Raw genomic sequence first — 22,872 nt, forward strand, 5'->3', positions numbered from 1 at the left:
GCCCCCATACCTGAACTCCTTTGATAGGAATGAAACCTGGCATCAAGATGGCAGCATCAGGGCTTTCAGCAGACCTCTGGCTGCCATGGCAACCTCTCAGCACCCCATGATCATGTCACAAGGGGGTCTATTGAGTCTAGGCCGGATTTGACTCATGAAATGCTCCTGTCAGAGATTGACAGCGGCATTTATGCGGTTAAATAGCAGCGATCAGAGCTTAGTATAATGGCTGCTATTAGCAATAGGTGCTGGCTGTATGACACAGCCACCTCCTAATCAGTATGGAGTGGGCTCAGCTCCGTGCACCCACATCCACTGCATGATGTAATAGTATGTCATGGAGCGTGAAGGGGTTAAAAGAGTTCTGGAGGCCCATTATGGCCATGTTTTTGTTGCTAAGCAACAGTCCACCTATTCGAGCCTTTGGCCACCATTATGCTTCTTTCTTACGGGCTCTCATTATCTTTCTCATTAAGATATTGGGCATGTCGGCCTACTCTGTAAACTGACCATCAGCCGGGAGTTAATGATTGACGGACGCAGAGAACAAGGGTCTGCCAGTGGGCAAAAATAAACAAAAAAAGTGAAAAAAGAGCAAGGTCCCAAGAGATAAGAGGCTGGGAGAAGGCAGAAGGCGGACAGAAGAGACATACAGTCCCCGGACCAGTCACACATTACTGACTGACAGAGACGCTCCAGAAATGATCGTCAGCGCATGGCGGTATTTCCTCTACTTTTATGGACTCATCTTCGACTCCAAACCTCATTGTGACAGGAATGACCAACTGTCGGCATCACGCATCAACAGGACAGAGGTAACCAAATGGTTATGGTCATGGAGGCTTAGATCCAGGAGCATCATTGAAAGTGGTGTTCCTATCATAGAGTGTTAGGCCAGATGGGTTTCTCGTTCGATGCATGGACTGACTACGGGTCTCCTGACACAAGTGTGACAGCCTCATACTTTCGCTGTCTGATACATGGACCGACTACGGGTCTCCTGACACAAACTTGACAGCCTCATACTTTTGCGGTCTGATGCACAGACCAGTCGCAGGACTCCTGACACAAACTTGACAGCCTCATACTTTCACGGCCTGATGCACGGACCGGCCGCGGGTCTCCTTACATGAACTTAACAGCCTCGTACTTTCGCTGTCCAATGCACGGACCAGCTGTGGGTCTCCTGACACAAACGTGACAGCCTCATACTTTCGCGGTCTGATGCACGGACCGGCTGCAGGTCTCCTGACATGAACTTAACAGCCTTGCACTTTCACTGTCCAATGCACAGACCGACCGACCGAGGGTCTCCTGACACGAATGTGTCAGCCTCATACATCTTATGGTCTTATGCATGAACTGGCCATGTGTCTCCTGACAATAACTTGACAGCCTTATACTTTTGCTGTCTGATGCACAGACCGGTCAGAGTTCTCCTGACGTGAACTTGACAGCCTCATACCTTCGCGGCCTGACGCATGGACTGGCCATGGGTCTCCTGATATGTACTTGACAGCCTCATACTTTCGCGGTCCAACGCATGGACCGTCCAAGAGTCATCTGACCTGAACTTGAGAGCCTCACACTTTCGCGGTGTGATGCACGGACTGACCTAGGGTCTCCTGACACAAACGTGACAGCCTCATACATTCGTGGTCTGATGCATGAACTGGCCGTGGGTCTCCTGACACTAACTTCACAGCCTTATACTTTTGCTGTCTGATGCACAGACCAGTCAGAGGTCTCCTGACATGAACTTGACAGCCTCATACCTTTGCGGCCTGATGCACGGACCGGCCAGGGGTCTCCTGATATGTACTTGACAGCCTCACACTTTCGCGGTCCAATGCATGGACCGTCCATAAGTCGTCTGACCTGACTTGACAGCCTCAAACTTTTGCGGTGTGATGCACGGACTGACCGCAGGTCTCCTGACACAAATGTGACAGCCTCACATTTTCGCGGTGTTATGAATGGACAGACCGTGGGTCTCCTCACACTATCTTGTCGTCTTCTTATGAGGTTGTCAAGCTCAGGTCAGGAGACCCGTGGCCGGTCAATACAACAAACCCAGAAACACGCATGTATGAATCTAGCCTTTAAGCATGGGCTGATCACAACATTGTGATCTGTGGGGGTCTGACCCTTCAGCTGTTTCCCCCTTCACAGCAGCGCTCCTGAACATTCTCTGTGCAGGAAATGAAAGCAGCGGCTCGATCAGCTCTGTGGCCCCTAGAGATCTGCGTCAGATCCGACACTCTAGGATGCGCACCACAGATTTTCAGATTTAAAGATCACCGTCACATAAATATATAATATTCTATACATGGTGTAAATGTCGCTGTTCTCCTGAATCCGGCGATGTTTTTCTTTTCTTCCTGCACCTCTCCGTTCCTGAAATATGGCCTCTTCTTCCCCTGTCTAAAAATGTAGTCAGTTTAGCAAGTGGGCGTGGTTTTCAATTCTTCCTTAGGATGATGCCCATTTGGACAACAAGACTAGATTTCTATAGAGGGAAGAAGAGGCCATATCTCAGGAACAGAGAGGCGCAGGACGAAAAGAAAGACATCGCCGGATTCAGGAGTACGGCGGCATTAACCCCAGACAAAAAAATATGTGACCCCAAGAGGTCAAATGAGGGGTAATATTTTTGTAATAAAATATATCACAATTCAGAGTATCTGGGGCTCTGTTATTTGGAAACATGGGGCCTCTGTGTGCCGCCATATTGGCTTTGGGCTCAAAGAAGAATGTATGTATGACTATGGCGACTACAGGGGTTTATAAAACTTTACATTTCAAAGGGTTTTCCATTGGTAGGAAATCCAATGGGGGGCAGGGGTTCATTCACAATCTCCCAGGTTTTTTCCCAATCTACGGTGTTTTTCTATATGGCAATATTTGTCTAGAGAGGCCCATAAGATTTCCGCTTACTAAGCTCACAGACACCCACACAAGTCAATAGGAGCCGGGGGTCAAATTACAAGAAGATTCAACTTTCTGCAGCTTGAGACAAAACAAACTGTAGAGACTTTCTTAGCTGTAGTTGACCCATAAAAGGTAGGCCCAGGCCCCTCGATTAGTTGTGGCCCCCTCCATGTTAAAGGGATTGTCCACTTTCATGTATTTGGGGCTAAAAAATATTTTTGCAATTGGTTTTCATTAAAAAAAAATGTTGCACCGTTTGGCTTTTACAGGCTCTTGGAATTCCACGCACATTCAACTTTGATGTAGTCTTAGGTCATAAATCAGCCTTGAAAGGAAAAAAAATGGATAAAAGAGTTACAAACGCTCCCTTCGTTAAATCTGAATGAGCTCACTGAAGGATTCTCAGTTAACTCATTCTGCAGCCAGCAATAAACCATGAAAATCAAAAGTTGATTTTTTTTTAATGAACCCAACTGAAAAAAGAAAATTTTTTAACCCCAAATGCATGCATTTAAGTAAAAAAAAATTGCGCCCAAATATGGACAACCCCTTTAACGAAAATTAGATACTGCCTCTCTCAATCCCAAAGAGAAAAATAGGACACAAATATAAAATGTTATTACGTTTCTGAAGTTCGGTAAGATTGTAATGTTTAGAAGGCAGAGGGGGGAAGAGGGGCTTAAGATTTCCGGGATTCCTTGTTCATATCCTTGCATTAAAGTTCTGGCAGTTCCCATTGCAGTACATGGGGAGCTGGTATTTCTTGGCAGCGGCGGCAGAATCGGGGACCGGAGCGCTGGACATCTTCAAGGTGATGGATAACGGACAGTTCTTAGTCCGGGAAAGAGCAGAGACGGAGAAACTGGAGTTCAGAGCGTCCATCAGAATGTGAGATTCCCCGTCTGTCTCTCTCGCTGTCTCGGGGTCCTCTCGACCACTTCTGCCCTCTCTCTCTCACCCCCTCTTCCTTGTGTCCTCCATCTAAACTGGTATTGAGCCCTTTTAATAGTGAGGGGCAAATAGGGCAATCGCCGCAAGGACCCCCACTATCTAGAAGCCTCCAATGTGCTCACCTGTCTTTGGGCCTCCATCTCTGGATCATCTTTCTGTGCTATTCCCCTGTTGAAAACATGAATAAATTGACAACTGGGCGGTACCCTTTTTATGTGATATGTTTCTCTGCAGTTTGACACTGGTTAAACTCATTGGATGTAGAAACTCCCTTTTAAAAAGTGGAATGGTTACCGCCCAGTTGTCAATTAATCCATTTATTTCCAGGAGCAATAATAGAGGAACAACACAAGACAATTCTCCAGGACCATTATTCCATAGCGTTTACTGAAACCTCAGAAGAGATAGATATCCTCTTTAAAAAATGTAGGCCAATGTGCTTCTCTTCAGTCCTTAAAGGGGTTGTCCTGGGGGTAAAAATTATTTTTGAAAGGGGGAAAAAAAAGTAATTTTCATCTGCTAAAAAATCTGCTTTTTATTTTTGTTCTTCTTTCCATCTACCTACACCAAGTTCTCTCATTTTATTAGCAGTAAAGATGGGTCGTGTGTTCCCCGCAAGTGGATTTACCTGCTGACCGAAGACAGCACAGAGCTGAGGACGGAGGGTGAGAGAGCAAGCTGGCGCTTTAAGAGCAGAAAAATAATGCTGTAATATTACCTTTATATAGATATGTTTTACAAGTGACTTCCCCCCCTCCCTGCAGGGTCTGACTACACAGAGTTTATAGTCTGTCGCCATGGAAACCCATAAACAGTTGATACAAAACGTCAGTTTATACAGTTAGAATTCAAAAATAGAATGCAAAATATCCATCCAGGTCGTGTGTACCCAGATATTAATAAGCCTTAAAGGGAAAGTGTAATCAGAAAATGGCCTCATGTTTAAAACAGGGTTTTTTGTGTTTACTGTATTTTTATTTTACTATTTTTTTTTTTCGTTTTTAATGTTTTTTTTCTATATTACAATCAGTATTAAAAAGTAAAAAAAAAATCTTAGGAAGTGACCCCAGATTGTTACTATTTAATATGCTACATATGAATATCTACTTGCTGCTATGATTTTGAGTAGCTCATGTGTCACATTTCAGGAGGGACCACTTCCCCTTTTAGGTCTCTGATCCTATATGTATTGAGGGAGCTGGCTGTGTAATGAGGAGAGCTGGAACATTATTGCTATGGCCACTTGCCTTTAAGATATCACTCCATTTACTTCGGGTACCATAGTGGCCATTCGCTACCTTTTATACAGTTCTTTGTGTTAACTTATTACACTCTTGGCACATTTGCACTTTATATATGTTGTTTGTTGTTTTTTTTGTGGGCTAATTTTTTTATTATATTACCCAGTAAAAGTTAATTTTTAGGTCTCCCAAGTTGCCATTTCCTACTATTTGTCTTGGGTTTAGTATTGCCCCGATTTTCTTAATAAAAAAAAAATCTTGTGGTTTTCACACCGACTGCTGTTACTTTTTTTTAGACTCAGGAAGTAACACATGTACATTAGCCACAATGGTCGGATCCTGACCTTATCTTTTGTTCCGAAGCATCTAATGAGCGTGTTCAAAAGTCATTGTGAATGGAGGAGGTGAGCTGTGACATCACTGATTCTGAATGATGGATCCTGTGTTATCTACTGTATATAGAGGTGTTATCAGTCATTGTACAGGAGGAGGAGGTGAGCTGTGACATCACCTATTGTGAATGGTGGATCCTGTGTTATCTACTGTATATAGAGGTGTTATCAGTCATTGTACAGGAGGAGGAGGTGAGCTGTGATATCCCCTATTTTGAATGGTGGATCCTGTGTTATCTACTGTATATAGAGGTGTTATCAGTCATTGTACAGGAGGAGGAGGTGAGCTGTGACATCACCTATTGTGAATGATGGATCCTGTGTTATCTACTGTATATAGAGGTGTTATCAGTCATTGTACAGGAGGAGGAGGTGAGCTGTGACATCACCTATTGTGAATGATGGATCCTGTGTTAGCTACTGTATATAGAGGTGTTATCAGCCATTGTACAGGAGGAGGAGGTGAGCTGTGACATCACCTATTGTGAATGATTGATCCTGTGTTATCTACTGTATATAGAGGTGTTATCAGTCATTATACAGGAGGAGGAGGTGAGCTGTGACATCACCTATTGTGAATGGAGGATCCTATGTTATCTACTGTATGTAGAGGTGCTATCAGTCATTGTACAGGAGGAGGAGGTGAGCTGTGACATCACCTATTGTGAATGGTGGATCCTGTGTTAAATACTGTATATAGAGGTGTTATCAGTCATTGTACAGGAGGAGGAGGTGAGCTGTGACATCACCTATTGTGAATGATGGATCCTGTGTTATCTACTGTATATAGAGGTGTTATCAGTCATTATACAGGAGGAGGAGGTGAGCTGTGACATCACCTATTGTGAATGGAGGATCCTATGTTATCTACTGTATGTAGAGGTGCTATCAGTCATTGTACAGGAGGAGGAGGTGAGCTGTGACATCACCTATTGTGAATGATGGATCCTGTGTTAGCTACTGTATATAGAGGTGTTATCAGCCATTGTACAGGAGGAGGAGGTGAGCTGTGACATCACCTATTGTGAATGGTGGAGCCTGTGTTATCTACTGTATATAGAGGTGTTATCAGTCATTGTACAGGAGGAGGAGGAGGTGAGCTGTGACATCACCTATTGTGATTGGTGGATCCTGTGTTATCTACTGTATATAGAGGTGTTATCAGTCATTGTACAGGAGGAGGATGTGAGCTGTGACATCACCTATTGTGAATGATGGATCCTGTGATACCTACTGTATATAGAGGTGTTATCAGTCATTGTACAGGAGGAGGAGGTGAGCTGTGACATCACCTATTGTGATTGGTGGATCCTGTGTTATCTACTGTATATATGGGAGTTATCAGTCATTATACAGGAGGAGGAGGGGAGCTGTGACATCACCTATTGTGAATGTTGGATCCCAGAGGTGTATCTAGGGTTTCTGGCACCCGGGGCAAGAATTCATTTTGGCGCCCCCCCGAACGTATGCGATTTTCACACTTATTCATGTGCCCACAAGCTCCTCTCCCTAATGCTCTCAATGTTCAGTGAAAAACTGAGAGAAGCAGGAAGAGAAGCTCGTTGTCACAGGACCACAAGTATGAAAGTTGCATATGAGTGAAGTGTCCATGTGACGACTACTGGAACCTGCACAGCTGAATCCTGACATCGCAGCTTCTGAAATCTCACAACTTATGCACTGCACTCTTTTAGGATTCTCCCTTCCCAGTGGACGATCATGTCAACCCAAGCATGCGATTTGTATACTTCTGACCACATTCCGACCAGACGTGCCCGGCCTCACTCAGTTAATTTTCATTGAGTGAGGCCACACATGTCTAGTCAGCACGTGACCGCATGTATGTAAATCACCAGCACGAGAGAATCCTGACAGTGTGCAGGGCGCACTGTGAGAACTCAGAAGTCTGCAGTCACAAAGAATGACTGCAGACTCATCACAAACCTGGACATCCCCTTTAATGCTCCTAACATAAATAAAAACATGAGAGTTAGTCAGTATCACAAATAACATTTACATTGAGATACCTTATAGATAACGTTGTCTCTGGAGTCATTCTCTTTCATTTCTTCATCTTGTCCAGACCCCATGATGAGTTTTCTTATCCACAGCCGTCTCTGCAGACCTCCATCTTCTCCGTTCTTTTGCAGAAAATCTCCACATGACGCCCTTAAAGACACAAGTGTCATTAAAATGCTCCTGAATAAAAAATTTCCCCTCACTATATTGTCTGCATAAAATATGACCCCCACACTGTCCCTCTTATGGTACATGCTCTTCACACGGACCTCCCCTTTCCATACCGGCCCCCATTTTCACACTGTCCTCTCATACTGTGTCCCCCCTATACGGCCCAGTATTTATACTGTACTCTCATCACACTCCCCCTCCTTGGTATACTATCCCCTCCTGGCTGTGCCCTTACACTGTCCCTCCATGCTACGCATGCACACATCCCAACACCCTCATTCCCCGTACTCTGTCCACATACGTTTTTCACATCGCTACTCATATTGTGTCTGCATACATTCCCCTGTTTGCTCCCCAAACTGTCTGCACCCATCCCCCATACTGTTTCCTCATACATGCCCCCCATTCCCCCATACTGTTTTCTCGTACGTGCCCCCCATCTCCCCCTTTGCTCTTCATTTTGTGTCCTCAGATCTCCCCCACACATTCAATCCCCCATCTCCACTCCAATTCTCCCCACACACAATAAATCCCCCCTCCCTACTCACATTAAATCTCCTCCCCACAATAAATCCCCCCATCTTTACTCACATTAAATCTCCTCCCCACAATAAATCCCCCCATCTTTACTCACATTAAATCTCCCCCCACAATAAATCCCCCCATCTCCACTCACATTAAATCTCCCCCCACAATAAATCCCCACTCACATTAAATCCCCCCCCCACAATAAATCCCCCATCTCCACTCATATTAAATATCCCCCATCCAATAATATATCCCACCATCCCCACTCTCATTAAATCCCCCCCACAATATATGCCCCCCATCCCCACTCACATTAAATACCCCCACAATATATTCCCCCTCACATTAAATCCCCCCTGCACCTTCGGTGTCTTCAGCTTCACAGGAGCACTTACCACCGATCTGCATCTCTACTGTTCTGCCAGTGCCTCTGCTCTGCCGCGCAGGTGAGTGACGTCAGCAGCGTGATCACATGACCTGATCACGCTGCTGGCGTCGCTCTGACCCGGAAGTCAGAGCTTCAATTGTACTCACACCTCAGATGCAGTACAATTGAACACTGGGAGCCGGCGCGCCGCTGCTTCTCTGTGCCGGCTGTCAGCTTGACAGTCGGCAGAGAGAACAGCTGACTCCCAGTGCGGGGGGTGACAGAATGCAGCCGCCGGGGGAGACACTGCGGACCGCCGCTTTAGACGGCCCGACTGCGCCCCCCTGCCGGCTGCGCCCGGGGCACATGCCCCGGCTGCCCCCCCCAGATACGCCACTGGTGGATCCTGTGTTATCTACTGTATATAGAGGTGTTATCAGTCATTGTACAGGAGGAGGAGGTGAGCTGTGACATCACTGATTGTGAATGATGGATCCTGTGTTGTCTACTGTATATAGAGGTGTTATCAGTCATTGTACAGGAGGAGGGGGTGAGCTGTGACATCACCTATTGTGAATGATGGATCCTGTGTTATCTACTGTATATAGAGGTGATATCAGTCATTGTACAGGAGGAGGAGGTGAGCTGTGATATCACCTATTGTGAATGGTGGATCCTGTGTTATCTACTGTATATAGAGGTGTTATCAGTCATTGTACAGGACGAGGAAGTGAGCTGTGACATCATCTATTGTGAATGGTGGATCCTGTGTTATCTACTGTATATAGAGGTGTTATCAGCCATTGTACAGGAGGAGGAGGTGAGCAGTGACATCACTGATTGTGACTGGTGGATCCTGTGTTATCTACTGTATATAGAGGTGTTATCAGTCATTGTACAGGTGGAGGATGTGAGCTGTGATATCATCTATTGTGAATGGTGGATCCTGTGTTATCTACTGTATATAGAGGTGTTATCAGTCATTGTACCGGAGGAGGTGAGCTGTGACATCACTGATTGTGAATGGTGGATCCTGTGTTATCTACTGTATATAGAGGTGTTATCAGTCATTGTACAGGAGGAGGAGGAAGTGAGCTGTGACATCACCTATTGTGAATGGTGGATCCTGTGTTATCTACTGTATATAGAGGTGTTATTCAGTCATTGTACAGGAGGCGGAAGAGGAGGTGATCTGTCACTTCACCTATTGTGAATGGTGGATCCTGTGTTATCTACTGTATATAAAGGTGCTATCAGTCATTGTACAGGAGGAGGAGGTGAGCTGTGACATCACCTATTGTGAATGGTGGATCCTGTGTTATCAGCTGTATATAGAGGTGTTATCAGCCGTTGTACAGGAGGAAGAGGAGGTGAGCTGTGACATCACCTATTGTGAATGATGGATCCTGTGTTATCTACTGTATATAGAGGTGTTATCAGTCATTGTACAGGAGGAGGAGGTGAGCTGTGACATCACTGATTGTGAATGGTGGATCCTGTGTTATCTACTGGATATACAGGTGTTATCAGTCATTGTACCGGAGGAGGAGGTGAGCTGTGACATCACTGATTGTGAATGGTGGATCCTGTGTTATCTACTGTATATAGAGGTGTTATCAGTCATTGTACAGGAGGAGGAGGAAGTGAGCTGTGACATCACCTATTGTGAATGGTGGATCCTGTGTTATCTACTGTATATAGAGGTGTTATTCAGTCATTGTACAGGAGGCGGAAGAGGAGGTGATCTGTCACTTCACCTATTGTGAATGGTGGATCCTGTGTTATCTACTGTATATAAAGGTGCTATCAGTCATTGTACAGGAGGAGGAGGTGAGCTATGACATCACCTATTGTGAATGGTGGATCCTGTGTTATCTACTGTATATAGAGGTGTTATCAGTCATTGTACAGGAGGGGGAGGTGAGCTGTGACAACACCTATTGTGAATGGTGGATCCTGTGTTATCTACTGTATATAGAGGTGTTATCAGTCATTGTACAGGAGGAGGAGGAAGTGTGCTGTGACATCACCTATTGTGAATGGTGGATCCTGTGTTATCTACTGTATATAGAGGTGTTATTCAGTCATTGTACAGGAGGCGGAAGAGGAGGTGATCTGTCACTTCACCTATTGTGAATGGTGGATCCTGTGTTATCTACTGTATATAAAGGTGCTATCAGTCATTGTACAGGAGGAGGAGGTGAGCTGTGACATCACCTATTGTGAATGGTGGATCCTGTGTTATCAGCTGTATATAGAGGTGTTATCAGTCGTTGTACAGGAGGAAGAGGAGGTGAGCTGTGACATCACCTATTATGAATGATGGATCCTGTGTTATCTACTGTATATAGAGGTGTTATCAGTCATTGTACAGGAGGAGGAGGTGAGCTGTGACATCACTGATTGTGAATGGTGGATCCTGTGTTATCTACTGAATATACAGGTGTTATCAGTCATTGTACCGGAGGAGGAGGTGAGCTGTGACATCACTGATTGTGAATGGTGGATCCTGTGTTATCTACTGTATATAGAGGTGTTATCAGTCATAGTACAGGAGGAGGAGGTGAGCTGTGACATCACCTATTGTGAATGGTGGATCCCGTGTTATCTACTGTATATAGAGGTGTTATCAGTCATTGTACAGGAGGAAGAGGAGGTGAGCTGTGACACAACCTATTGTGAATGATGGAGCCTGTGTGACCTACTGTATACAGAGGTGTTAACAGTCATTATACAGGAGGAGTTGAGCTGTGACATCACCTATTGGGAATGATGGATCCTGTGTTATTTACTGTATATAGAGGTGTTATCAGTCATTGTACAGGAGGAGGAGGTGAGCTGTGATATCACCTATTGTGAATGGTGGATCCTGTGTTATGTACTGTATATAGAGGTGTTATCAGTCATTGTACAGGAGGAGGAGGTGAGCTGTGACATCACCTATTGTGAATGGTGGATCCTGTGTTATCTACTGTGAATGGTGGATCCTGTGTTATCTACTGTATATAGATGTGTTATCAGTCATTGTACAGGAGGAGGAGGAGAAGGTGAGCTGTGATATCACCTATTGTGAATGATGGATCCTGTGTGATCTACTGTATAGAACATATAGATCCTTTAGTAATTAGCCATATTAGGATCAAGAAGTGTTTCTGTACCACAGTATTAAAACAATAAATTTATTTATTCAACAAATATATACTACAAGATAAAATAAAACAGATTGGTGCCTCAGACCAAGCAAACAGAGGCCAGCATAATGTAGGGAGACACAAAATTCCCATATGATATAATTTCTCCACTGTATCAAATGGTCTTTTGGTGATATTATGGTACATATACAGTCAGACAAAATGTTGCATATTATCAATCAAAAAATAGTCCAATATTTGCAAATATATCCATCTGTGTTACTGGTGTGACAAATGTAGGAGACATTGAAAACGTATCCACAACTCCCAAACAAGTACTAGGGGTGCGGTTCTGCCATCAATAGAAAAACACATAGCACCTGCAGTTGTAATGTCCCTTCACATACCCACGCACACAAGAACAGGAAAGTACCTGTTACTCCACATATTACCTAGATAAGTGTCCACCAAGCAGTTCACTGTCAAGTGACAGGCTGATCCTCCGGACCCCGACGCGCGTTTCGCGGTTGCTTCTTCCTGGGGGTGTGATCTACTGTATATAGAGGTGTTATTAGTCATTCTACAGGAGGAGGAGGTGAGCTGTGACATCTCCTATTGTGAATGGTGGATCCTGTGTGATCTACTGTATATAGAGGTGTTATTGGTCATTGTACAGGAGGAGGTGAGCTGTGACATCACCTTTTGTGAATGGTGGATCATGTATTATTACTGTATTTAGAGATTTTACTTGTCATTGTAATCCTGCCTCTGGTGATAATGTGCCTGCTGAAAAATCAAGATGTTTGAGTCTAAAAAAAGCGTTTGTGGTCAGAGTGAAAACTGCAATATTTCTAATTTTGCTTTTTTAAAAAAAAATCATAATATTAGAAAATAAATTTGGCAAAAGTAAGAAAAAAATACACATACAGTAACACAAAAACCTGATTTAGACAATAGATTGTTTTCTGTTGGTGGCTTCCCTTTAAGGGTTAGGCTGTGTCCATGATTTAGCAGTAACCCTTTAATATCTGCAGGGCACCCGGACAGACTGACCGAGCTCTTCTCCTGTCGCTGCCCGGAGTGCGTTATCCTGAAGGAGTCGGACAATGCGACCTCCAGGCTGCTCCTCTACGGTAAGTGCATTAATGCTTTGTCGCTGTTACTCTCTGTGTGGATCGAGGATTTCGGCTGTGTTGGATCTAGTCTGAAATTCAGCTTTTTTTCAGAGGCACAAACTGTTTTTCTGTCCTTAATAATAAACATCTGCTTGTTCTGACTGGCTTCTGGGTGTAAGCAGAAGCCCACCGCGAAAAAATCAGTATGTAGGGAGCAGATTTCTACTCCTGAAAGGATAAGAGCAGAATGACTGTACAATCTACGTCATGTTCCTGTCCCCAATCGTCACATCGTGTAGGTCCCTATCTTCCTAATCAGAGGTGTAACGTGAGCCCCAGTAGAGCCCACCATTTTTGGGGTTCTTTCAGTTTTAATACTCTCCCCACTATTTATATTCTTCAGCACGTTCTACACAACTGGACGAAGACTGTATGAACAATTTCCTACATAAATCCACATGTGAAGACTACAGAGAAATCCTACAGCTTCCACGATCACTAGGTAATGCCTGGCACTGCCACGTATTGTACGTCTTGTCATATGTGTGGTGTGGTTTCAGTGGTTTATGGTCAGTCGAGACATTGGCACCATAATAGCCTATTTGCCAACTCATCTGGAAGGTCCAGAAAGTGCCAGGAAAAAAATGCGAGACCTCTCGGACCCCTGGAAGAGTTGGCAAGTCTCATTGGCAAAACAGAAACTTCACGAAGAGAGACACTTCTGGTAGATTTGTCCAACGTGGATGTTCCATCAGTGGTTCCTCAAACCTCTCCATCCAGAAGAGCAGTTGGGGTTGATGCAGCAGAACGATGCAGGTGGAAGCTGAATCTGGCTGAATGGGAACTGGAGGAGCGGAACTGAGGAAGCAGAGTTGAAGTCAAAGCAACTGATGTGGCAGTGAAGTAGCAGAGAGATGAGAAACAACTGAAAGATACAATAAATTCAGGGGTAAAACTGGTCCGGAGGTATAGAACGGTTAAATCAGTTAGTAAGCAGAGCTGAGTTTGTAACAGAGTTCAAAATAGAGCTGGCTGTCATGATCCAGACCGGGTTTTGGGTCGTCTCTCCTTTCTCTGTCTTGTCATGTAAGGAGTTAACTTTCTGTGCCTCATTCCAGTTTCGGGTCAGCTATTTATCTGCGCTGCATCCTGCAGGCAGTGTCAGTTATATTTCCTGCCTACGGCGTGTGTAGCTGGCTCTGGTGAAACCCTGATTTGTACTGTTATGTTTAGCTGTCTTTGCCCGTGTCTGTTCATTCCTCTCTTCCCGCCCCGACTCTGTATGTCCCTGTGTGTTTGGATTCCCTGGTACTCGACTCAGGTTTGGCTCTGACCTGACTCTGTCTCTTCCTCCTGATACGGACCGGTACTGACCTTTAGGTGCACCTTTGACTCTGTGTTTGGAAATCCCCTAAGTACTATGCTACTCTCTGGTATCGATCCGGCTTGTCTGACCATTCTGCTGCCACCTGGTGGTAGCCTCGCTGCAGTTCTGCTGGTCTGCTATGAGCAGGATTTCAGCCCTCTCTCCACTCTGCTGCCATCTAGTGGAGTCTGCACTTACCTGCAGAGCTGCAACGTGACACTGGCACAGTAATTAAGGAGGATTACCAAGTAAAGGGCAGAGCTGGGTTTGTCACAGAGTCCAATAAAGAACTGATCAAGTGTAGCAAAGTCGAGTAGTATAAGTTGTCCAAGATCTAGGAGGCAGTACTTGGTGGAAACGGGGGCTAAAGCTACCTGAATACTTAGGTGGATTCTCACCACCTGAGCCTGCCTGTACAGACTGAGTAAGTGACATCACAGGAGTGGGTAAGATGACAGGCAGAATAGCAGAGGGAGTTGGGTGGGACGGCACCTGGTGTTGGATTCAGGAGAGGTGAGGAACAGAGACCTACATGAAAATTCAGGAGCAGGTAACGAGGGCAGAATAAGGATGGAAGAGCACAGTGTGGAAAAGGGAGCATGGTTATGAAAAAAAATTGTGGTGGTGCATAACCTACCCCACTGGATTTTGTCCCTGATACAACTGAAGCTGTGCCCTGGACATGTGTTGTGCTGTTTCTAAAAATTTTCATTAGAGATTTCTGATTTCCAAAATGTATGTGAAACTAATAGGATATGTCACGTAGGCCTGATCTTGGGGGTCCAACAGCAATTCACCAAATATCCATTACAGGTACCCCTCAAAAATAATTGGAGACTTTCTTCCTTGGTGGAATAAACTGTTATACCTTGTGTTACCTGCGGGAGCACTGCAGGAAAACATTCATACATGTCAAAGCTCAGGAACTACTGTGATCATCAGAGAAACAGTATCAAAACCGGACACTTATCACCCCCCAAAATAAGAGAAACTCTCTAAAGGGAGATGACATTTATAGCTCAGTGACTGGAGATCTCAGAGACAAATTGCCAGGCATAAAAGGCTCGGCCACTCGTCTTGGCAGGGACGGCGAACGCTGGAGCTTTGTAGCTCAGCACAAACCATAACAAGTAATGTGACGGCTTTCAAAATAGTTTCCGACGTGAAAATATAAAGCTTGTGAGAGCGTCTGCACAATGTCAGGAGCAGGCAGCGCAGACACTGGAAAATACAGGAGACCGTCTGGCTAGAAAATGGCTGAATCTGCTGCGTCCCAGGAGCGATCTGTGGTCGTATATATTATATGTTACAACTATTTTTTCAGGTTTTAACCCATTTTATGAGGTGCAACAGGTGTTGGCAATGTTAGAAGTAATTGAAAGCTCCACTTTGTTATGGGAAAAGCCAACAAGCTGCTGTTGACGGATCCGGTGTTCTTATTTCTGGGGGGATGGGTTGTCCTAGCTACTTTAACTCATAATTTCAAGCAATAGTTAGAATAAAATAAAGCCATAAGGTCCATTAACACCTTCCTGAGCCTCTCTATACAGGACAGGTGCCAGCTGTGTTATACAGCCCGCGCTTGCCTCTGAAAGCAGCGACTGGAGCCAGCTCTGATAACTGCTGTTTAACCATTTACATGCCGTTGTCGATCTCGGACACCAGCATTTGAACGGTTTTGATTTTCGAGCATCCACGGCTGCCTGTTTTTTTCCCCTTGTGACACGATCATTGGTTGTACACGGGTTACCGCCATCTTTGGAGTGCCGTGAAGCCCGGTCCTGTCAGCGTTTTTATTATATTGCCGCCGTACTGTATCGTAAGTAAGTATATAGTGCAAGCGATCAAACAGGAGGACTAAAGAATAAAGCCAAAATTAAGAACACAAAAAAATAATATAATCACCCAGCAAGTAAAAATAAAAAGGTGTCTTGTCATGAATGGGCTTAACAGCAGCTCGCCTGCTTGCTGATAGTCTCCCAGAAAGAAGAAAAAAATCAATGTTACTTGGAGCAAAAGTGATAAGTAAGAGATGCAGAGGCGGGTAGTGATGGGATGTAATATCGGACGTTACCTGGCGCCTCCTCTAGAATAGAGGCCCTTGTGTTTTCTCCTCGGACATGAGCACATTACAGCCGGCATTGTGTACAGAACAATCACCCCCATTGTGCGCTTCTGGCCACGAGCCGCCGTTAATGTCCACTGACCAAGGATGAAATGAAGCCGCTGTGCATTCACGTGAAATAGCTTTTTATTAGGGGGTCTACAGATTAAAAATGGAGCCATCAAATACATTAAGCCAGAGGACAAACACTAACTCTTAAAGGGTTATCAAAAAATAAATTAGCCCCTAGATGATAGATAGATAGATAGATAGATAGATAGATAGATAGATAGATAGATAGATAGATAGATGATAGATAGATAATAGATAGATAGATAGATAGATAGATAGATAGATGATAGATAGATAGATAATAGATAGATAGATAGATAGATAGATAGATAGATAGATAGATGATAGATAGATAATAGATAGATAGATAGATAGATAGATAGATAGATGATAGATAGATAATAGATAGATAGATAGATAGATAGATAGATAGATAATAGATTGATGATAGATAGATAATTGATTGATAGATAGATAGATAAATAGATAGATAGATAATAGATTGATGATAGATAGATAATTGATTGATAGATAGATAGATAGATAGATAATAGATAGATAGATAGATAGATAGATAGATGATAGATAGATATAGATAATAGATAGAAAGATAATAGATAGATAGATACATGGATAGCTGTCGTGTGGTGCCAGACATCAGTAGTACATGACAGGGCAGGTAGGTGAGACTGAGTCACACATGCCAGTAATTAGCAGAATATTTGTGTGTGGGGTGTGTGGGTGAAGGAATGCATTTCATGCCAGGCTTGTGTCAAGTGGCTTCAGAACAAAAAGTGTTGCTGTGTTTACTGTGTTATGGTGTAGCAGTCTACAGCACAGAGAGCGGCACTGATCATGATGGTGTGTGTACTATACTGTGCTGTGTATACTGTACTGTGCTGTGTGTACTGTGCTGTGCTGTGTGTACTGTGCTGTGTGTACTGTACTGTGCTGTGTATACTATACTGTGCTGTGTATACTGTACTGTGCTGCATGTACTGTGCTGTGTATACTGTACTGTGCTGTGTATACTGTACTGTGCTGTGTATACTGTACTGTGCTGTGTGTACTGTACTGTGCTGTATGTACTGTGCTGTGTATACTGTACTGTGCTGTGTGTACTGTACTGTGCTGTGTATACTGTACTGTGCTGTGTGTACTGTACTGTGCTGTATGTACTGTGCTGTGTATACTGTACTGTGCTGTGTATACTGTACTGTGCTGTGTGTACTATGCTGTGTGTGTACTGTGCTGTGCTGTGTATACTGTACTGTACTGTGTGCACTGTACTGTGCTGTGTGTACTGTGCTGTGTGTACTGTACTGTGCTGTGTATACTGTACTGTACTGTGCTGCATGTACTGAGCTGTGTATACTGTACTGTGCTGTGTACACTGTACTGTGCTGTGTGTACTGTACTGTGCTGTGTATACTGTACTGTGCTGTGTGTACTGTACTGTGCTGTGTGTACTGTACTGTGCTGTGTATACTGTACTGTGCTGTGTGTACTGTACTGTGCTGTGTGTACTGTACTGTGCTGTGTGCTGTGCTGTGTATACTGTACTGTGCTGTGTATACTGTACTGTGCTGTGTGTACTATGCTGTGTGTGTACTGTGCTGTGCTGTGTATACTGTACTGTACTGTGTGCACTGTACTGTGCTGTGTGTACTGTGCTGTGTGTACTGTGCTGTGTATACTGTACTGTGCTGTGTGCACTGTACTGTGCTGTGTATACTGTACTGTGCTGTGTGTACTATGCTATGTGTACTGTACTGTGCTGTTTATACTATACTGTGCTGTGTATACTGTACTGTGCTGTGTGTACTGTGCTGTGCTGTGCTGTGTCTACTGTACTGTGCTGTGTGCACTGTACTGTGCTGTGTATACTGTACTGTGCTGTGTGTACTATGCTGTGTTTACTGTACTGTGCTGTGTATACTGTACTGTGCTGTGTATACTGTACTGTGCTGTGAGTACTGTACTGTGCTGCATGTACTGTGCTGTGTGTACTGTACTCTGCTGTGTATACTGTACTGTGCTGTGTATACTGTGCTGTGTGTACTGTACTGTGCTGTTTATACTATACTGTGCTGTGTATACTGTACTGTGCTGTGTGTACTGTACTATTCTGTGTATACTGTACTGTGCTGTGTATACTGTACTGTGCTGTGTGTACTGTACTGTGCTGCGTGTACTGTGCTGTGTATACTGTACTGTGCTGTGTATACTGTACTGTGCTGTGTATACTGTACTGTGCTGTGTGTACTATACTGTGCTGTGTATACTGTACTGTGCTGCATGTACTGTGCTGTGTGTACTGTACTATGCTGTGTATACTGTACTGTGCTGTGTGTACTGTACTGTGCTGTGTATACTGTACTGTGCTGTGTATACTGTACTGTGCTGTGTGTACTGTACTGTGCTGTGTGTACTATACTGTGCTGTGTATACTGCACTGTGCTGCATGTACTGTGCTGTGTGTACTGTACTATGCTGTGTATACTGTACTGTGCTGTGTGTACTGTACTGTGCTGTGTATACTGTACTGTGTGCACTGTACTGTGCTGTGTATACTGTACTGTGCTGTGTGTAATAAGCTGTGTGTACTGTACTGTGCTGTTTATACTATACTGTGCTGTGTATACTGTACTGTGCTGTGTGTACTGTGCTGTGTATACTGTACTGTGCTGTGTGCACTGTACTGTGCTGTGTATACTGTACTATGCTGTGTGTACTATGCTGTGTTTACTGTACTGTGCTGTGTATACTGTACTGTGCTGTGAGTACTGTACTGTGCTGCATGTACTGTGCTGTGTGTACTGTACTGTGCTGTGTATACTGTACTGTGCTGTGTATACTGTGCTGTGTGTACTGTACTGTGCTGCATGTACTGTGCTGTGTGTACTGTGCTATGCTGTGTATACTGTACTGTGCTGTGTATACTGTACTGTGTGTACTGTACTGTGCTGCATGTACTGTGCTGTGTATACTGTACTGTGCTGTGTGTACTATACTGTGCCGTGTATACTGTACTGTGCTGTGTGTACTGTACCGTGCTGTGTGTACTGTACTATGCTGTGTATACTGTATTGTGCTGTGTATACTGTACTGTGCTGTGTGTACTGTGCTGTGTGTACTGTACTGTGCTGCATGTACTGTGCTGTGTATACTGTATTGTGCTGTGTGTACTGTACTGTGCTGTGTGTACTATACTGTGCTGTGTATACTGTACTGTGCTGCATGTACTGTGCTGTGTGTACTGTACTGTGCTGTGTATACTGTACTGTGCTGTGTGCACTGTACTGTGCTGTGTATACTGTACTGTGCTGTGTGTACTATGCTGTGTGTACTGTACTGTGCTGTGTATACTGTACTGTGCTGTGTATACTCTGCTGTGTGTACTGTGCTGTGCTGTGTGTACTGTGCTGTGTGCACTGTACTGTGCTGTCTATACTGTACTGTGCTGTGTGTACTATGCTGTGTGTACTGTACTGTGCTGTATATACTGTACTGTGCTGTGTATACTGTACTGTGCTGCATGTACTGTGCTGTGTGTACTGTACTGTGCTGTGTATACTGTACTGTGCTGTGTATACTGTGCTGTGTATACTGTGCTGTGTGTACTGCACTGTGCTGCATATACTGTGCTGTGTGTACTGTACTATGCTGTGTATACTGTACTGTGCTGTGTATACTGTACTGTGTACTGTACTGTGCTGCATGTACTGTGCTGTGCACACTGTACTGTGCTGTGTGTACTGTACTGTGCTGTGTGTACTGTACTGTGCTGTGTATACTGTACTGTGCTGTGTGTACTGTACTGTGCTGTGTATACTGTACTGTGCTGTGTATACTGTACTGTGCTGTGTGTACTGTACTGTGCTGCATGTACTGTGCTGTGCATACTGTACTGTGCTGTGTATACTGTACTGTGCTGTGTGTAATATGCTGTGTATACTGTACTGTGCTGCATATACTGTGCTGTGCATACTGTACTGTGCTGTGTGTACTGTACTGTGCTGTGTATACTGTACTGTTCTCATAGATTGTAAGCTTGCGAGCAGGGCCCTCATTCCTCCTGGTATCTGTTTTGAACTGTGATTTCTGTTATGCTGTAATGTCTGTTGTCTGTATAAGTCCCCTCTATAAGTTGTAAAGCGCTGCGGAATATGTTGGCGCTATATAAATAAAATTATTATTATTATTATTATTACTGTGCTGTGTATACTGTACTGTGCTGCATGTACTGTGCTGTGCATACTGTACTGTGCTGTGTATACTGTACTGTGCTGTGTGTACTGTACTGTGCTGCATGTACTGTGCTGTGTGTACTATTCTGTGCTGTGTATACTGTACTGTGCTGTGTGTACTGTACTATGCTGTGTATACTGTACTGTGCTGTGTGTACTGTACTGTGCTGTGTATACTGTACTGTGCTCTGTGTACTGTACTGTGCTCTGTGTACTGTACTGTGCTGTGTATACTGTACTGTGCTGTGTGTACTATGCTGTGTGTACTGTACTGTGCTGTGTATACTGTACTGTGCTGTGTGTACTGTACTGTGCTGTGTATACTGTACTGTGTTGTGTGTACTGTACTGTGCTGTGTATACTGTACTGTGCTGTGTGTACTGTACTGTGCTGTGTATACTGTACTGTGCTGTGTGTACTGTACTGTGCTGCATGTACTGTGCTGTGCATACTGTACTGTGCTGTGTATACTGTACTGTGCTGAGTGTACTATACTGTGCTGTGTATACTATACTGTGCTGCATGTACTGTGCTGTGTGTACTGTACTATGCTGTGTATACTGTACTGTGTGTACTGTACTGTGCTGTGTATACTGTGCTGTGTGTACTATGCTGTGTGTACTCTACTGTGTATACTGAACTGTGCTGTGTGTACTGTACTGTGCTGTGTGTACTGTACTGTGCTGAGTGTACTGTGCTGTGTGTACTGTAGTGTGCAATTAACAGGTCACATAGTGGTTAGCAGTTACCAAGCAGTGCCATGTTTTGTCTACCGCCATGTAGTACTTACATAGTACCATATTGACACTGATAAATGGTCCCCTAGACTGCGATACTTTGCTCAGATACATAAGTAGTGTTCTGTAGTACATACCATACAATGCCACCAATACCCTTTATCTGGGTCGCCGCTATGTACCGCTCACCCACGCTGCGCCTGTGGCTTTCTGCACTGTCTGCCCCCAAGAGGGAGACTGCCTTCTGCTGGCAACTACTGGTATCACTAGCAGCGCTTCATAAAGACATTACTAGCGATTTTGACTTTTATGTTTTCTCTTTTCATTACCAGAAAAGTGTCCCCAGGACGAATAATCCACTGATAGTGGAAGAGGAAACGCCGGAGTGAAATAGCTAATAAACCCGATCTGTATCTCACCTGGGAATTTATGTCTCTTCATTTCTCAAAACTTAAACTCTTGTAATCAACTGTGAGAAGAACAGTTCATCAGTATCCAGAAATACTCTGCGCTGCTGACCTGACTCCATATAGCACCCATATAATCAGTGGGGATCCTAGAGGTGGCAATGTATACAAGACCCATATAATCAGTGGGGATCCTAGAGGTGGCAATGTATACACGACCCATATAATCTGTGGGGATCCTAGAGGTGGCAATGTATACACAACCATATAATCAGTGGGGATCCTAGAGGTGGCAATGTATACACGACCCCTATAATCAGTGGGGATCCTAGAGGTGGCAATGAATACACGACCCATATAATCAGTGGGGATCCTAGAGGTGGCAATGTATACACGACCCATATAATCAGTGGGGATCCTAGAGGTGGCAATGTATACACAACCATATAATCAGTGGAGATCCCAGAGGTGAGCAATGTATACACGACCCAAATAATCAGTGGAGATCCTAGAGGTTGCAATGTATACACAACCATATAATCAGTGGGGATCCTAGAGGTGGCAATGTATACACGACCCATATAATCAGTGGGGATCCTAGAGGTGGCAATGTATACACGACCCATATAATCAGTGGAGATTCTAGAGGTGGCAATGTATACACGACCAATATAATCAGTGGGGATCCTAGAGGTGGCAATGTATACACGACCTATATAATCAGTGGGGATCCTAGAGGTGAGCAATGTATACACGACCCATATAATCAGTGGGGATCCTAGAGGTGAGCAATGTATACACGACCCATATAATCAGTGGGGATCCTAGAGGTGGCAATGTATACACGACCCATATAATCAGTGGGGATCCTAGAGGTGGCAATGTATACACGACCCATATAATCAGTGGGGATCCTAGAGGTGGCAATGTATACACGACCCATATAATCAGTAGGGATACTAGAGGTGGCAATGTATACACGACCCATATAATCAGTGGAGGTCCTAGAGCTGGACAATGTATACACGACCCATATAATCAGTGGGGATCCTAGAGGTGGCAATGTATACATGACCCATATAATCAGTAG

General features: G+C 44.3%; 1 protein-coding gene across 3 annotated transcripts; it reads left to right on the forward strand.

The window, feature by feature from the left end:
* The first annotated feature begins 573 nt into the window (after positions 1-573).
* On the forward strand, positions 574-21,799 carry APOM (apolipoprotein M). 3 transcript variants are annotated; one of them, XM_077292542.1, is made up of 6 exons: positions 574-815; positions 3,674-3,819; positions 4,471-4,547; positions 12,766-12,864; positions 13,250-13,348; positions 21,708-21,799. In XM_077292542.1, the coding sequence occupies exons 1-6, from the start codon at positions 702-704 to the stop codon at positions 21,728-21,730; spliced, it is 558 nt and encodes a 185-aa protein (XP_077148657.1). In that variant the 5' UTR covers positions 574-701; the 3' UTR covers positions 21,731-21,799. The 3 variants fall into 3 exon arrangements, with proteins under 3 accessions (XP_077148657.1, XP_077148655.1, XP_077148656.1); XM_077292540.1 differs by having other exon boundaries at positions 580-815; positions 3,662-3,819; XM_077292541.1 differs by having other exon boundaries at positions 584-815; positions 3,662-3,819; positions 4,474-4,547.
* Positions 21,800-22,872: the final 1,073 nt, after the last annotated feature.

This window comes from Ranitomeya variabilis, chromosome 2, assembly GCF_051348905.1.
Source record: "Ranitomeya variabilis isolate aRanVar5 chromosome 2, aRanVar5.hap1, whole genome shotgun sequence".
Classification (NCBI taxonomy): Eukaryota; Metazoa; Chordata; class Amphibia; order Anura; family Dendrobatidae; genus Ranitomeya; species Ranitomeya variabilis.